Source organism: Pelophylax lessonae (assembly GCF_965119305.1).
Source record: "Pelophylax lessonae genome assembly, chromosome: 4".
Lineage (NCBI taxonomy): Eukaryota > Metazoa > Chordata > Amphibia > Anura > Ranidae > Pelophylax > Pelophylax lessonae.
Window position 1 is genome coordinate 659,198,623 of NC_138771.1, and position 18,649 is coordinate 659,217,271.

The following is an 18,649-nucleotide window of genomic DNA, read 5'->3' on the forward strand; positions in this document are numbered from 1 at the left end:
GTAACTGCAAAAAATATACAGCTAAATTTACTAAAAATTACTATTTTGTGCCAGTTTTCCTCTTATGATAAAAAATAGGATGTAATATTAAAATTCACCACTACATGATGTATCCTAAAAAATCAAGGTATAATTTACTTACCGGTATGAATTAGGGGATCTATGTATAAAACGTTTGTGGTGCAGATGTGACAAACATCTGCACATTTAGAACAACAATCGCCGTATTTCCTCTAATGCATGTAGCTTCTCTATTATATATTTTTCCCGATTGAGCTATTTATGGAAACAATGCATTATGGCCACTAGGTGGCACTAATGATATAGGACCTATATAGTGTATATTACAGAAAATATGGCAATTTTCATTTTAAATGTGTGACGTTTGATAGACCCCTAAGTAGTTGCAATAATGTGTACAATTTTAACAAATTCCAATTGGATTGTTTTACCACAATCCAGTACAGAAAAAAAAAAAAAAAAAAAGCATGTTTTATTTTTTTTTTTTCTGGAACTGGAATACACTTAAATTTATCGCACTGGTGTGAACTATTCCCTTGGACAATTTTTTAGGTTTCAGCGCTGTCACACTTCGAATGACAATTGACACTGTACCCTAATCCATTTTTTATAGAGCTTTCTTTTGGTGCTATTTAACCACTGCTGTGTTTTTTTTATTTTTGTGCACTATTTTCAAAATTTTTATCCTTTTTTTTTTCTTGTTCAAACACACACATTTTCTTAGACCATCCAAGGTATTTAGTAAGCCCCCGTTCACACTAAGGCGACCTGTGAGGCGACCTGGTCGCCTCACAGGTCGCCGTAGGTCGCCTTCCATAGGGAAGCTGCGGACCCGTTCTAATAGGAGCGACACAAGTCGCTCCGACTTAGAAAAAGGGTCCGGAGCTTCTTTGGGGCGACCCGGAGGCGACCGCCATAGACTTCAATGTTATGAAGTCCGTGGCGGCCGCTCCGAGGTCGCGGCGCGCTGCTCGCACTGCGACCTCGGAGGTCGCCACCCCAAGTCGGATCGCCCCTATGTGAACGGAGCCTAAGAGGCAAGTTTTTTAAATTTGCAATTTTTTGTTACTTTGTTACCGGGGACTTTCAACCCCTTCCGCCAGGACAATTTTCAGCGATGTTGCAATTTGAATGACAGTTGCGCGTTCATGCAACACTGTACCCAAACTACATTTTTATCATTTTGGTCACACAAATAGAGATTTATTTTCGTGGTATTTAATCACCAATGGGTTTTTTTTTTTGCTAAATAAATGAGAAAAGACTGAATGTTTTGGGAAAAAAAGTTTTTCTTTGTTTCTGTTATAACATTTTGCAAATAAAAATTGTTTTTCACTGTACCCAAACTACATTTTTATCATTTTGGTCACACAAATAGAGATTTATTTTCATGGTATTTAATCACCACTGTTTTTTTTTTTTTTTTTTGCTAAATAAATGAGAAAAGACTGAATGTTTTGGGAAAAAAAATGTTTTTTTCTTTGTTTCTGTTATAAAATTGTGCAAATAAAAATAGTTTTTCACTGTACCCAAACTACATTTTTATCATTTTGGTCACACAAAAAAGTTTTTCTTTGTTTCTGTTATAAAATTGTGCAAATAAAATTTTTTTTCACTGTACCCAAACTACATTTTTATCATTTTGGTCACACAAATAGAGATTTATTTTCGTTGTATTTAATCACCAATGTTTTTTTTTTTTTTTGCTAAATAAATGAGAAAAGACTGAATGTTTTGGGAAAAAAAAAGTTTTTCTTTGTTTCTGTTATAACATTTTGCAAATAAAAATTGTTTTTCACTGTACCCAAACTACATTTTTATCATTTTGGTCACACAAATAGAGATTTATTTTCGTTGTATTTAATCACCAATGTTTTTTTTTTTTTTTTTTTGCTAAATAAATGAGAAAAGACTGAATGTTTTGGAAAAAAAAAAAGTTTTCCTTTGTTTCTGTGATAAAATTGTGCAAATAAAAATTGTTTTTCATAAATTTAGCCCAAAATGTGTTCTGTTGCGTTTCTTTGGTGCAAATAACCCAAATCAGTGTATATTATTTAGTCTGTAGGAAAGTTATAGAGTCCACAAACTATGGGATACAGTATCTCAAAAAAGTAAGTACACCCCTCAAATTTTTGTAGATATTTTATTCTATCTTTTCATGTGAGAACAATGAAGAAATTATACTTTGCTACAATGTAAAGTAGTGAGTGTACAGCTTGTATAACACTGTAAATTTGCTGTCCCCTCAAAATAACTCAACACGCAGCCATTTGGACATTGTCACTTAGGGGTGTACTCACTTTTGTTGCCAGCGGTTTAGACATTAATGGCTGTGTGTTGAGTTATTTTGAGGGGACAGTAAATTTACACTGTTATACAAGCTGTACACTCACTACTTTACATTGTAGCAAAGTGTCATTTCTTCAGTGTTGTCACATGAAAAGGTAGAATAAAATATTTACAAAAATGTGAGGGGTGTACTTACTTTTTTGAGATACTGTATATCTGAATTTTGATCAATCCCGATTTACTCATTTCTTGAGGCCCTAAAATGCCAGGACAATACAAATACCCCCAAATGACCCCTTTTTGGAAAGTAGACCATCCAAGGTATTTAGTAGGAGGCATGCTGAATTTTTTGAAGTTGTAATTTTTTTGTCATTTATTTTTTTAACCCTTTAATACCGGGCACTTTCACCCCCTTCAGGACAATTTTTGGCTTTCAGCGACTTTGCAATTTGAATGACAGTTGCGCGTTCATGCAACACTGTACCCAAACTACATTTTTATCATTTTGGTCACACAAATAGAGCTTTCTTTTGGACAAATATTTAATCACCACTGGGTTTTTTTTAATTTTTTACTAAATAAATGAAAAAAGACTGAATGTTTTGAAAAAAAATTAAAATAAAATTTTGCAAATAAACATTTTTCATAGATTTAGGCCAACATGTATTCTGCTACGTTTCTTTGGTGAAAATACCCAAAATCAGTGTATATTATTTAGTCTGTAGGAAAGTTATAGAGTCCACAGAGTATGGAAAAGATATCTGAAAATTGATCGATCCTGATTTACTCATTTCTTGAGCCCCTAAAATGTCAGGACAATACAAATACCCCCAAATGACCCCTTTTTGGAAAGTAGACATTCTGAGGTATTTCGTAAGAGGCATGGTGAGTTTTTTTGAAGTTGTCATTTTTTTTTTCATAATAAAGGAAATTAAGAAATTAAAAAAAGATTTTTCACAATTTTATTTTATTTTTTACATACTGTCACTAGTGCAGTACAGTGTCATCATATAACTGGTGTGGCAGTGATCAGGGACACTGACTGGTGACAGTCCGAAAAAAAAAAGGTAACATTTTTTTTTTTTATATAATTTCACTTTTTTTTTTCTTTTTTTCTTTTAGTTTTTTTTTTTTTTACACACTGTGACCAGAGCAATATATAACATTGTGCTACTCTGGGGAAGTGATCAGGATTTTTTTTTACAAATTATGTTATGCTTACAGCAGTGAATTACATTATTATAAGCAAGCATTTTACTGAATGAAATTGAGTCATTCAGTCTGTTTTGTTGTGATTAGCTGCGATTGGGCAAAGCTAATCACATGGTACAAATGGACAGTGATTGGGCCCTGTCTGTACTATGTGATCAAATTATCCAACTTACAGCTAGCAAACCAATTGTACACATGGATGGCATGAAAGGAGCAATCTATTGTTTACAACTGTCATGTAACCTGCTGTGATTGGTCACAGCGATCACATGGTACTGGCAGCGAGTGGATACACTGATCAGTCATCGCCCTGCGAGCGTTGCTTTCTGACATGACATCATATGAGGTCCTATCAGGATGGAAAAGCCACCGCTCCACCATCATTCTTCTATAGGCTGGGCGGAAAAGTGTTAAAGAAAATAGTTTTTTTCACATTTTTTAATTTTGTTTTTACATACTGTCACCAGTGCAGTACAGCCTCATCATATAACTGGTGACCAGGGACACTGACTGGTGACTGTATGTAAAAAAAAAAAATATATATATATTATTTTTTTATTTTTATTTTTTTAAATATGTTGCCTTTTTTTGCATTTTTTTTAACATACTGTGACCAGAGCAATACAGTGTTACTATCATCCTGCTATAGGCTGGGCGGGAAATTGTTAACCACTTGCCGACTGCCTAACGCCGATCTACGTCGGCAGTCAGCCCCTCACAGGCAAAGTGACGTAGGGCTACGTCACTAGCTTGTGAGGGTCTAGGGAGCTAGCGCGCGCCCCCGGAGGCGCGCTCCCGCGTGGTCACGGACCCCCCCTCGCGTGTGACCAGCGGACCCGATGTCCGCCTGTCACTCGGCGATCGGCGGGGGAGAGGGAGAATGTCAGGCAGCTTGTGTAAACAAGCCACCTGTCATCCTCCTCGCTGTAAAGACACTGATCAAACGGATCTAGTATGTAGATCCGTTGATCAGTGTCCTTACAGCTCAAGCCACAGCCAATCACAGTAGAAAGCACGCCCCTAGGGATACACACAGCCCCTCCCTCCCAAATAAAGTTAACCCCTTCACAACCAGGGTATTTTTACAGTAACAGTGCATATGTATAGCACTGATTACTGTAGAAATGTCACTGGTAACCCCAAAAGTGTCACAAATGTCAGTCAAGGGTCCGATCTGTCCGCCCCAATGTCGCAGTACCGCAAAAAAAATCGCAGATCGCCGCCATTACGCGTTAAAAAAAAAAACAACAAAAATGACAAAAATCTTTCCCTTTGTTAATAAACGTGATAACTTTTGCGCAAACCAATCAAAATACGCTTTTTGCGATTTTTTTTACCAAACATAGGTAGCATAAAACAAATTGGCTGAAAATTTTAAAAAATTTTGATTTTTACTTTTTTTTTGGGGGGAATTTCATATAAAAAAATGTGAAAAATATTGTTATTTTTGCAAAATTGACGCTCTTTTTTTGTTTATAGCGTGTGATCAAAAAATCGCACAGGTGATCAAATACCACCAAAAGAAAGCTCTGTTTGTGGGAAAAAAAGGACGTCAAATTCGTTTAGGTACAGCGTCGCACGACCGCGCAATTGCCCGTTAAAGTCACGCAGTGCCGAATCGCAAAATACCCCCTGGTCAGGAAGGGGGTAAAATCTTCCGGGGCTTAAGTGGTTAAAGAAAATATTTTTTTTCACATTTTTTTTATTTTTTTTAACATACTGTCACCAGTGTAGTACAGCCTCATCATATAACTGTTGACCGGAGACACTGACTGGTGACTGTATGTAAAAAAAATAAAAATGAAAATAATAATTTTTTTTTTCTATTTCTATTTTTTTAAAATTTTTTTGTAATTTTTTTTTTTTTTTGCTTTTTTTAACATACTGTGACCAGAGCAATACAGTGTTACCATCATTCTGCTATAGGCCGGGTGGGAAATTGTTAAAAAAAATAGTTTTTTTTCACATTTATTTAATTTTTTTAAAATACTGTCACTATTGCAGTACAGGATCATCATATAACTGGTGACCAGGGACACTGACTGGTGACTGTATGTAAAAAGGAAAAAAAAAAATTGGTTTATTTATTTATTTTTTTAATATTTTGTCTTTTTTTTGTATTTTTTTTTTTGTTGCATTTTTTTTTAACATACTGTGACCAGAACAATACAGTGTTACTATCATTCTGCTATAGGCCGGGTGGGAAATTGTTAAAGAAAATAGTTTTTTTCACATTTTTTAAATTTTTTTTTTTACATACTGTCACCAGCCTTATCATATCACTGGTGACCAGAGACACTGACTGGTGACTGTATGTAAAAAGGAAAAAAAAAATTGTGTTTTTTTTTTTTTGTCTTTTTTTTTGTAATTTTTTTTGTTGCTTTTTTTAACGTACTGTGACCAGAGCAATACAGTGTTACCATAATTCTGCTATAGGCCGGGCGGGAAATTGTTAAAAAAAATAAAGAAAATAGTTTTTTTTCACATTTTTTAATTTTTTTAAAATACTGTCACTAGTGCAGTACAGCCTCATCATATAACTGGTGACCAGGGACACTGACTGGTGACTGTATGTAAAAAAATAAAAATAAACATTTTTTTTTTGTCTTTTTTTTGTAATTTCTTTTTTAACATACTGTGACCAGAGCAATACAGTGCTATCATAGTAACATTGTACTACTCTGGGGAGTTGCTCAGGATTTGTTTTTTTTTTTTCCATACTAGGTTTGGTAAATGTAAAGAACGCTGATATCCCGAATTCCCGTTCTTTCAGACACCCCCAAACTAGAAACGTTCCTGAAATCCTAGTGAGGATAGAAGAAGAATAAAGTAACACAGCGATCGCATACCCAAAATTCAGTCAAAACTAGATGAAGGGTACGCTTTATTTAGGCCAAATGGCCGTCTTTTATTCAAGTCAAGGTACATGATCTACGCCCACGGGAACTCCTACGACACACCCACATAAAAACTTGAGTCACCATGATTTGGCGCTTATCTACCCAGTGGAAACGCCAAGATAACGCCAGGTAAAGATTTGACAGACCACGCACGAGGCGGACACTTTGTGACGTCAGAAGAGGGCGGTGCCACCAGGGGATGTAACCGGGTGTTCCCGCCCCTTGCCTATAAAAGAGCTGTCATGGCTCAAGCGGCTCATTAGCCAGGAGGCGTCTAAAGAGGCGGGAGCGTTTTTTTTTTTCAATTCTTCGGGTGCGGCGACGTGATTGATGATGGATTTACATCAGGTGGACACTATTTTTTATTTCTATTTTTAAATAAAGGACTTGTCAAAAACTGGCTTTTGTGTTTATTTTTTTGTACACTTTGTTGGCGAATCCATATCCATTCAAATCGGGGGGGGGGGGGGCGGGATCTGGGGGCCTCCGTGTTAAAGGGGTCTTCCAGATTCCCTCCACCCACAGACCCCCACAACCACAGCCAAGGGTTGTCCGGAAGAGGCCCTTGTCCTCATCGACATGAGGACAAGGTGCTTTGGGGGGCACCCCAAAGCACTTTTCCCATGTTGAGGGCAAGCGGTCTGGTAATTATTTTTTTTGCATTTTTTTTACTGTGACCAGAGCAATACGGTGTTACCATCATTCTGCTATAGGCCGGGCGGGAAATTGTTAAAGAACTTCGTTTTAATTTTATTTTTTTTTTACATACTGTCACCAGTGTAGTACAGCCTCATCATATTACTGTTGACCAGGGACACTGACTGGTTACAGTATGTAAAAATAAAAATAAATAAATAATAATAAATTTTTATATTTTTTAAAATATTTTGTCTTTTTTTGTAATTTTTTTTTGCATTTTTTTAACATACTGTGACCAGAGCAAATACGGTGTTATCATCATTCTGCTATAGACCGGGTGGGAAATTGTTAAAGAAAATCATTTTTTTCACATTTTTTTTTTTTTTTTTACATACTGTCACCAGTGTAGTACAGCCCCATCATATAACTTGTGACCAGGGACACTGACTGGTGACTGTATGTAAAAAAATAAAAATAAAAATAATAATTTTTTTCCTATATCTATTTTTTTTTTTTTTTATATTTTGTCTTTTTTTGCAATTTTTTTTTGCATTTTTTTTAACATACTGTGACCAGAGCAATACAGTGCTACCATAGTAACATTGTACTACTCTGGGAGGTAGTGCACCTTTTCTTTGGTAGGTTCGAGGAACAGGGATTCGCCTGCGGGTATTAACTTGTCTTCTGGCAGAGCCTTTCTGACAGTGTAGAAGACAGGAGGTTGAGCTGATGATATTAGCATCTGCCATGAGTCTGACTGTGCGGAGCAGTCCCCTATTGGCAATAGGCAGCTAGGCCTTTAACATGGATCCTAGGCCTAGAGTCCAAGAGTCTGTGTGTCTTGGGGGGGATGTGGACTTGAACCCAAAGTAACATTACTCCAAGGGTCCCCCCAGCATACACCCCACAAAGAGCAGTGTTCCCTCACAAGCCAGGGGCCATAGTCAGTAGGTAAGAGGCTAGTCTGTGGTCCCCTCCAAAAGCCCCTATCCTGAGTGAGTTTGTCACAGTTTTCTACGTAAAATTTTGGGTCGTTGCCAATAGAAACTATTGCCGGGACCATGACTTAGCAGCACACTTTCACTGGTCACTGTAGAACAGACATTACTTTCTCCGCTAAAACTCCAGTACTTTGCTTGAGAAGACATAGCATTACTTGGGCAAATACTTGGCCTTTGCCAGTAGCAACCGCTGCTGTAACTCAGAGGAAATCCCGGATGACGCCCCCATATGTAGCACTGTAGCACAGGGCCTGCTGAAAGATGACTTCTTGGGCCTTCTCTGATTATCAGCACACAGTCACTTAGGGAACAGTTCACACATCCCTCATTAATCCCGATGGCTCGTCACACAATAAACAGTTCAGGGGTGTTGGTTTTTCCTGTTTATTTTGGAACTTAGATGGGAGAAGGGAATAGTGGGATACTCCAACTGTAACTAGTCACAATGGATAAGGGCAACTCTCACTGGGCCAACCAGGTTGCTTGTGGAAGCAGCTGCATTGCTTGATCCATACTGCTACATGTATGGAAAGGGTTCAGTCTCCTTGCTCTTTTGTCTCCAGCAATAGACTTGGTGAATCTACATTATCTTCAGAACACTCACTCGCATCCCCTTTACTGACACCCATCCACTGACTCTTCTAGCTGCAGGGATGCCCCCCTCAGGTCAGGCCCCTTGACACAGATCTGTACTCACTGTACTGCAGAATCAGACCCTCCATTGTCTCCCCTTTCAGTCAGCTTCACCAGACCTCTGGGTTCAGTTCCTCACTAGCAGTCTCCAGGCCCTCAGGTTGACTACCTGAGGCCGCATGGCACCTCTACAGAAGAGGACATAGCTGCCCCCTCCCTCCAAGACTCCGTTAACCAGCTGAAAGACCCAGAGCACATGTGCTCCTGGCTTTTATACAGTATCCCAGCATGCACTGAGGCACTTTTGCCAAATCACCAGGGCTGTACAAAATGCATGTGCGCTCATTTGTCAGGTTGCACCTGAGCACACTGAGCAGACCTCACCAACAGATCCTGCTCTCTGGTTGGCAGAGAACCACATAGATTTACCTGCAGTCCTTCTGGTAAGCAGACAGGATCCAAAACAATACTTTTTCTCAAGCACCTACCTAGGAGGGTGCTACATCTTTGAGGCTTTGCAGACCCTGCTAAGTAGTATTTATTCAGCTTGATCTTCTAAAGCTACATAGTTACATAGTTACATAGTAGGTGAGGTTGAATAAAGACAATAGTCCATCCAGTTCAACCTGTGTAGGTGTGTGTGGCTGTAATCATCTCACATACCCCTGAATGTTCTGATCCTTGAGATGTACGTCTAAGAGTCTTTTGAAAGCCACCATACTACCCGCAGAAACCACCTCTTGTGGTAGAGAATCCACAATCTTGTAGCCCTGGTCATAGATGGTTTGAATCTCGGATGAGATTCGATTCATGTACAGACAGGCTGAATGTTATTATTATTGATATTGCTATATATTACTGTATATAGCGCCGACAGTTTACGCAGCGCTTTACAACTTTAGGATAGACAGTACAAATACAATACACTTTAATACAGTGGGAATCAGAGAGCCCTGCTCATTAGAGCTTACAATTTAAGAGGGTACAGTTAAAAGTACAGTTGTTAGGTGGGTGCCAGATAGGCTTCTCTAAAGAGATGCGTTTTCAGGGATCGTCTGAAAGTGGACAAAGCAGGAGATAGTAGGACAGATTGACGTAGAGCTTTCCAGAGGATGAGAGAGGGTCGGGAGAAGTCCTGGAGGTGAGCATGGGAAGAGGTGACAAGAGAGCTAGAGAGCAGGAGGTCCTGGGAGGAATGAAGAGATTTGGTTGGTATTTTGAGACCAGGTTAGTGATGTAGCTGGGTGCCAAATTATGGATGGCTTTGTAAGTTATGGTTAGTAACTTGATTTAAATTCGTAGGTTGAGTGGCAGCCAATTGAGGGATTGGCAAAGAGGGGTAGCAGACAGCTAGCGGTTAGTAAGGTGGATGAGCAGCAGCATTCATGATGGACTGAAGGGGGGATAGCCTATTTAAAGGTAAGCCAATGAGAAGGGAGTTGCAGTAATCAAGACGAGAGATGACCAGGGAGTGGATTAGAAGCTTTGTGGCATCACTGGTTAGGAAGGGGCGTATCTTGGAGTTGTTGCGGAGTTTGAGGCAGCAAGCTTTGGTCAGCCACTGGATGTGTGGCCAAAAGGATAGTTCAGAGTCCAGGATTACACCTAGGACCTTGGCATGGGTGGACGGGTTGATTGTTGAGTCGTTGATTTTGACATAGAATTCAGAGGAAGAGGAACGTTGGGGAGGAAATATCAAGAGCTCGGTTTTGGATAAATTGAGTTTGAGGAAGTGATGTGACATCCAGGCTGATATGTCTGTTAGTAAATTGGTGATGCATGAGGACACTGATTGAGTGAGCTGAGGGGTGGAGAGAGAGATTTGGATGTCATCCACGTAGAGATGATATTGCAAGCTGTGGGAGGCAATCAGCTGACCCAGGGAGGAGGTGTAGATTGAGAAAAGGAACGGTCCAAGAACAGAACTTTGGGGGACCCAAACAGAAAAAGGAAGCCGAGAGGAGGTAGTAGAGTTGATCAATCAACTTGGGAACAACCAGCTTGTTGGATTTAGCATGCAATAATTGCTAGTTGCTGCTGTAGCCAGGGGAACACAATGGCTCCACAGGAAGGATTCCCCTATCAATACTGTCTGTGTTGATGGGGGATTTGATCAATTTCCTTTTGAAAAATTCACTCCATCTATGGCTGGCAGTGGCGGCCGGTGTGTTGGGGGCGCAGGGGCGCCGCCCCCCCCCCCCATCAATGCATCCGGCCCCCTAATTTGCATGCAGGGGCGCCGGATGCATGGAGCTTAATGAATTTTTTTTTACATCACCTGATTAGAGCCAGAGGCTCTAATAGGGCGATGCAAAGGGTGGGCTCGGGGCGCAGAGCAGTGCGTCCCGACTCCACCCATTGTGTGACAATAGCGAATGAAAATTTGCTATTTCCACACCGATCCTCCTCCTGGCCAATCAGGAAGCGCGTCCGATGCGCGCTTCCTGATTGGCTGCAAGGCAAACCTCATGCCATTGGCCGAGGAGGAGGCGGGAGCGGGAGGACTGCAGGAGATGCGCCGGGGGACAGAGTGAGTAGAAGCTGCCATTGCCACCGGAACTGAAGAGAAGCCGCCGCCAGGTAAGTGCATTGGTCTCGGGGGGGGGGGGAAGCCCACACTGCATTGAAGGGGGCACGCACGCTGGTCTCTGCAATGATTAGGGACAATGCTGTGGCGCTCTGCATTGATTGGGAACAATGCTGTGGTGCTCTGCAATGATTGGGGACAATGCTGTGGCGCTCTGCAATGATTGGGGACAATGCTGTGGCACTCTGCATTCATTGGGGACAATGCTGTGGCGCTCTGCAATGATTGGGGACAATGCTGTGGCAGTCTGCATTATTTGGGGTCATGCTGTGGCACTCTGCATTGATTGGGGGGCAGGCTGTGGCACTCTGCATTGATTGGGGGGCACGCTGTGGCACTCTGCATTGATTGGGGGCACGCTGTGGCACTCTGCATTGATTGGGGGGCACGCTGTGGCATTCTGCATTGATTTGGGGGCACGCTGTGGCATTCTGCATTGATTGGGGGGCATGCTGTGGGCACTCTGCAATGATTGGGGGCAATGCTGTGGCACTCTACATTGATTGGGGGCAATGCTGTGGCATTCTGCATTGATGGGGGCATGCTGTGGCACTCTGCATTGATTGGGGGCACGCTGTGGCACTCTGCATTGATTGGGGGCACGCTGTGGCATTCTGCATTGATTGGGGGGCACGCTGTGGCATTCTGCATTGATTGGGGGGCATGCTGTGTGCACTCTGCAATGATTGGGGGCAATGCTGTGGCACTCTGCATTGATTGGGGGCAATGCTGTGGCATTCTGCATTGATGGGGGCATACTGTGGCCCTCTGCATTGATTGGGGGCACGCTGGTCACTCATTTTTCTGTTTGCGCCCCCCAAAAAATTTTGAGCACCAGCCGCCACTGATGGCTGGCCTTGGGGTTATATGGAACATATAACTTCCCTGCCAGGCCACTGCAGACAAAATTATTTACATTTGACTTGCACAGTTTGGGAGAAAGAGGGTGGTTTGACATCTGACTCTTAGTACTCAGTTTGGGGCTGTCATGTACCTGATAGGAGACTGAATCGATGAGGTCGGCCTCTCTTATATCTCCCACCGTGGCCCAGCTGAGGATGAGACACAGGGTGCCGAGGGACAGGAGGGACACGAGTGCCTGTGGGTGTTGATTGCAGAACCCGCAGCGGGGAATGCGACTCCAAGGAGACCGTGGGACCAGAGAAGCAGGAACATCAGTTATGTTCGGAAGACTGGTCCAAGGTAAAGGGGCACTCAGCTTATGCTGATAGTTCTGGATAGGCAGCTTGTCAGGATTCCAGAGGCTGGAACATACAGCGGTATACAGAGCTGATGCAGGAGACGGCCAGGCAAGCACTTGAGTAGAACTGAGGGCCAGGATCAAGGAACGGAGTCTTAGGAATAGCCGGGGTCGTCAACAGATGGGCAGTGAGGTACCAAGTCATGTGCAGAGCCAAAGTCAGGAACAGAGCTGGGTAGAAGGTAAACAGCAAGGCAGAAATTAAATCCAAAGTCAGGTCAAGAACATGCCAGGTCAGCAACAGGAAAACATGCAGGAACTACCAGGACACAGGGCACAGCTGTAGATCAGTCAGCAAAGGAAATGGGGATGGGATCCCTTTAAATAGCCCGTTTGGCACCAAGAGTAATCGTGCGCATGCACGTTCACGAATTCTCACTCTTACTGTTAGCTATTCCTTGGGAAATACCCTGCGCATGCGCATATCTATGCGCCAGGCGCCTCACAGGGATTCCCTGACAGGGGCTCATTAGACCTCATTATCACCATTATCAAAGACACCTTTCTTTGTTTATTTATCTCTTCTAAAGGTAAGAAGCGTGCTTATCTTTACTACTGCAAAATAAAAAGCCTTCCTCTTCTGTACTCTTATCTCCGTGTCTAATATTACTAATCTCATCCAGTCTCACCCTGTGTAGGATAAGATGACACACCCAGCAGTATTCTTCCCCGGTGTCACAGACTTTTACTATCATTTATTTTTCCTGCTGTCAGCGATGGCATCTTTAAATCTGAGAGCTGAGCCAATATGCTCCATCTGTCTGAACATTTATACCGATCCTGTAACCCTGACATGTGGACACAACTTCTGCCGGGTCTGTATTGATCGTGAGCTGGATACACAGGGGAGGTCTGGAGATTACTTCTGTCCTGTGTGCAGAAAAAGGTTCAGGAGTCGTCCTGCACTGCAGAAGAACATAACACTGCATGATGCAATGGAGAGTTTCCTGTCTGCTCAGCCAGATCAGGATGAGTCCAGGATCTTCTGTACTCACTGTGTGGACTCTCCTGTACCTGCTGTTAGATCCTGTCTACACTGTGCGGTTTCTCTGTGTGATAAACACCTGAGAGTCCACAAAATGTCCCCAGAACACATCTTATGTGACCCCACCTTGTCCATGGAGAGCAGGAAATGCTCCGTCCATAAGAAGATTCTGGAGTATTACTGCACTGAGGATGATACCTGTATCTGTGTGTCCTGCCGTTTGGCTGGAGAGCATCGAGGACACCAGGTGGAGATGCTGGATGAGGCTTTTGGGAAGAAGAAGGAGACACTGAGGAATGTTCTTCAGAAACTACTGCCAAAAAGGGACGAGATAGAGGAAAGAGTCCAGAGTCTGCAGGAACACAGGAGGAAAGTAGAAGAAGAAGCAGCTGGTGACACCGAGAGAGTCACTGCCCTGTTTAGAGATCTCAGGAGACGTCTGGAAGACCTGGAGAAGAGAGTCCTGAGGGAAATCTCCGGGCGGGCAGAGCGGATCTCCATCTCCATCCGGGATCTGGAAATAAAGAAGGAGGAGCTGTCCAGGAAGATGGCGGACATTGAGGAGCTGTGTAACATGACGGATCCACTGACTGTCTTACAGGAATCAGACACAGGTGACTTGTGTGATACTGAGGATGGAGATAATGAGGACAGAGAGAGACATGAGAAGCTCCTCCATGATGGAGGGGGTCTGGATGTGGCGGGGGTCTTACACACAGGTTTATCTGATATAATAACAGAGGTAAATGTATACTTCTATATACAGGAAGGTGCAGACATATTACTGGATGTTAGCACAGCTTATGATTATCTCTATATATCAGATGACAGGAAAGCTGCATCATGGTCAGTTATAGATCATAACTGCCCAGGAACCCCAAAGAGATTTGAGGATTATCCTCAGGTGTTGAGCAGTCAGAGTTTCACATCAGGGCGACATTATTGGGAAATGTATTTCGGAGGATCAGAGAACTGGAGAGTCGGAGTGTGTTACCCGAGTATAGAAAGGAGAGGAAATCAGTCAATGATTGGAAACAATAACAAGTCCTGGGGTTTGGTCCGGTCTGGTAATCAGTATGGGGTGACACATGACAGTAAATTGGTCTTCCTACCCACCAATATCTCCAGTAACAGAGTCAGGATATATCTGGATTATGGGGCCGGGCAGATCTCCTTTTATGATCTGTGTGACCCGATCCGACACCTCCACACCTTCACCACCACCTTCACTGAGCCCCTCCATGCCGGGTTATATGTATGTGAAGGTTGTATAAAGATGAGTGGGGGGAACTGGGAGATGTGAGAAATCTGTACCGTTTCTGCTGCCATGGGAGGGATGGGACTGGATGAATATTCAGACAATAGGCTAAAACAGTTGATGGGACTTCAGTTGATGTCCTGCAGGTTTTTCTACTATAACTAAATGTGAGATCCCCCCTTCTGTCACTCACTGCTAACTTTCAGGTGGAATATCGAAATCCACAGCTCCGCTAGTCTTGCCCTTCCTGTACATGGACAATTGTTCTGTAATTTGTCTCCACTCCCCATTGGAAAAATATGAAAAAAAAAAAAAATGTATCAGCTGCACTTCACTCTTAGCTCCTCTTGCCGTATTCATTAGTGGTTAATGTGACAGAACCCACTGTCACTGTGTGTTTTGGAGGGGACTGTGCGCAAGCCTCCTACCAACAGACTATGGGCCAGAAGATACTGGGGACCTAGGGACATTGCCTTTTATTTCATTTTATGTTCCCTTTATTCATCTTATGAACAGCTGAAGATGGCATGACTCAGGGCATTGACTTAATGTAATGCTACAGCCCTTCTCCCCCCATCCCCCCCCCCCTCATGTCATGAATGCATGACATTGTCTGTGTCATGCATTCATGACACAGACAATGGTCTGGGCTGGAGACATCTCTCCGCAGGGGGTGTGTATTAAGACTGCCTGTTTCAATGTACAAATGTTCAGTTCACATTGGCTGATCCTTGTCCCCTTCCCCCCACTCTGGCAAGGCTAAGGGGAGTGTCCCATAGCTGTGTGTAAAACTGTATGTCTTAGAATTTAATAAACAGTTTAAGCTCTGCATGGTTAACCCTCAACACCTGTGTGGATTGTCTCGTGATTGAGGGGTTACGGGCTGGGTATGGCTTCTCCGCAGGCTGTGGGTGCGTTTGGAGGACAGGAGACACCGGTCCGGTGGATGTGCCCAGCTGGGGTACTAAGATCCGTTACAGTTAAGAAAGTAACTGCATAGAACAATGTCTCCACCTGGGAACCAACCTTCCATGACATGTTTCACCACTCCTGGTTTGGTCACAAGGACAGGGAAGTCCTTCTCAGGTGGAGACATTGTTTTATGCAGTCACCTTGACCAGGACTGGCCCAAGGGATTGCGCTGCCTGGGTCCAATAATGAAATGCTGCCCCCCCCCCAAAAGAAAGTCACGCCCAACAAAAGGCCCCCACATCCATTATTTTATATAAATATAACATTTAGAAAATATTATATATAATGTTATCTTTTTCCATAACTCATCATCGGACCGGTCCACCAAACACCCACTGTCTGTCCTCAGTCTTCCTGTCACTTCTGTGTCTGCTGCACCCACCGCCTTATAAGATCCAGCCTGCCCTGTGTGAGATGGAGTGCACTGACGTCTGACGTCATTGCGCACACCATGATCACGTGAGGGACGTTCCTCAGAGGAGATGCTCCACCTCCTCATACTCATACGGGTGGCAGTATGAGATGTGGAAATGCAACCAGTAACGTGCCCCAAACCAAATGACACGCAAATCTGCTGGAAAAAAAAAATCTTGGGAGTCAATTTGCTGCCCCTCTCCAAGTGCTGCCTGGGTCCAATGGACCCAGTGGGACCCATGGTAGGGCCAGCCCTGACCTTGACAACTAAAAAATATGGCAAGAGGGGCTAAGAGTGGAGTGGGGCTGATACATTTTTCATATTTCTGCGGGGTAGAATATCTGTTCAATCACTGGAGTAACTTTGAGTAACATGTTCATATTTGTCAGTAAAGAGGGGCGTGGTCTGTCTGTCTGTCTGTCCGTCCCATAACAATCTAACATAATATATCCCCAGAGTATGTGACATTAAAAATCTCCCTACCCTCTCCCCTATATGTGGTCACTCTGTGCATGGTGGCAGAGAGCAAACAAAATATAGTTAGGACTATATTTGATTGGTGATCTCCCCTGGAATCCTCACTGGCTTGCTTACAATGTCAAACATGCCAATAGATGGGAAGTGGCACCACCACTAAATAAATAACTTCTAAGTGAAGCAACGGGAGGTTGGCAGGCAGGGGAACTGGCCTGATCGGGCTTTCTGGTTCATCCATATGGTTAGCTGCAAACACGCTGGGTTTAAGTACAACTCATAGTTCTCTGGAACCCATAGCTTATCTCTATCCATCACTTATAATAATTATATTGCTATAATAAAAAAAGTGTAGCGCCCGAAAAGAAAAAAAATAAGTAAAATGGCAATCAAAAGTCACTTGATTAAGAAAATTAGTCCATAGCTAAGTAGTTCAATGAATTCAAACAATAATCTATGGCAAAGGCCACCAGTCTAGTGAGAAGTAGAGAAATTGTGTCCTCGTTGGTGACCTTTGCCATGGATTATTGTTTAAATTTATTGGAACTTCTTAGCTATGGACTAATTGTCTTAATTAAGTGACTTTTGATTGCAATTTTACTTATTTTTTTGTTTTTGGGCGCTATACTTTTTTTTTATTATTTCTGTTAACCACTTAAGCCCCAGCCCTATTTCGGACACTTTTTGTTCACGCGTTAAAACCAGTATTTTTTCCTAGAAAACTACTTAGAACCCCCAAACATTATATATATTTTTTTAGCAAAGACTCTGGAGAATAAAATTTCGGTCATTGCAATATTGTTTGTCACGCGGTATTTGCGCAGCTGTCTTTAAAGCGCCATTTTTTTGGAAAAATTTAGAAAAATCACATTTCACTGCATTTAAAAAATACTAAACAGTAAAGTTAGCCCATTTTTTTTTATATTGTGAAAGAACATGTCACGCCGAGTAAATAGATACCCAACATGTTACGGTTTAAAATTGTGCCCCCCCGTGGGATGGCGACATACTACGGTCAATAGAGATCTCAATCTGCTACACTTTAAATTTATTTAACGGTTACCAGTTTAGAGTTAGAGTGTAGCTCTTTTTTTAATCATTGCTCACGCTCTAGCGATCGCAGCAATACCTCACATGTGTGGTTTGAACAGCGATTTCATTTGCGGCTCGACTTCCGTGTACGTTTTTTTTTGTGCACGAGCTAACGGTGACGGGGGCGGCTACATTTTTTTTTTCCAATTTATTTTATTTATTTTTTTAACTTTATTAAAGTTTAAAAAAAAAAAAAAATCTGATCAATTTTATTGCTGTCACAAGCAATGTAAACATCCCTTGTGACACCAATATGTAGTGACAGGTACACTTTATGGAGGGATCGAGGGTCTAAAAGACCCTAGACCCCTCCACTACACTTCCCTGTATGCAAAACGCCGAAAACTGCATTTTTGCATACAGCCGTTTTTCAAATCTGCCGCCTTTTGCAGCACAGTAACCCGGACGTGACGTCATGGACGCCGCCTCCGGGTTACGTCATTGGAGACCCGATCGAAGCCGTTTCCGGCTTTGATCGGGACTCCATCCAGCCGGCGGACGTGCCGGCTGGGTGCTCGGGGCTCCCGGTGGGACGGGAGCCCCGGTAACAGCCACGGAAGGCGGCGGGAGGGGGGGGGGGCGTCCCCTCCCGCCCCCCGGGTACCGATCGAGCGGCTCCCGAGCCGCATCGGTCGGTACCGACGGAGAGCCAACCGTCGGCTCTAAACCACGGTACCGGGATGATGCCTCTAGCTAGAGGCATCATCCCGGTATACTACCGCAAAGTTTACCGATGTACCCCTACGTCAGTATGCGGTAAGTGGTTAAGTTGGTTATACTGCTTATGTGTTAGCTGCCTTGGAAGTTTAGTATATATTAATACAGCTCAGGATCTCTATATTTAATTTACAATTTACAAAATTTACAAAGTTTTGATTTAAAAAAAATATACTTTATCCTAATATAATGT

General features: G+C 42.6%; 1 protein-coding gene across 1 annotated transcript in view; it reads left to right on the forward strand.

The window, feature by feature from the left end:
- LOC309553062 (uncharacterized protein) overlaps positions 1-14,831 on the forward strand; it is a gene marked incomplete at both ends in the record, with an annotated part of 78,451 nt that extends 63,620 nt beyond the window's left edge. Inside the window, 2 exon segments of the mRNA XM_082253960.1 lie at positions 12,401-12,485; positions 13,761-14,831. Of these exon segments, the coding sequence (XP_082110086.1) occupies positions 12,401-12,485; positions 13,761-14,831 (1,156 nt within the window).
- Positions 14,832-18,649: the final 3,818 nt, after the last annotated feature.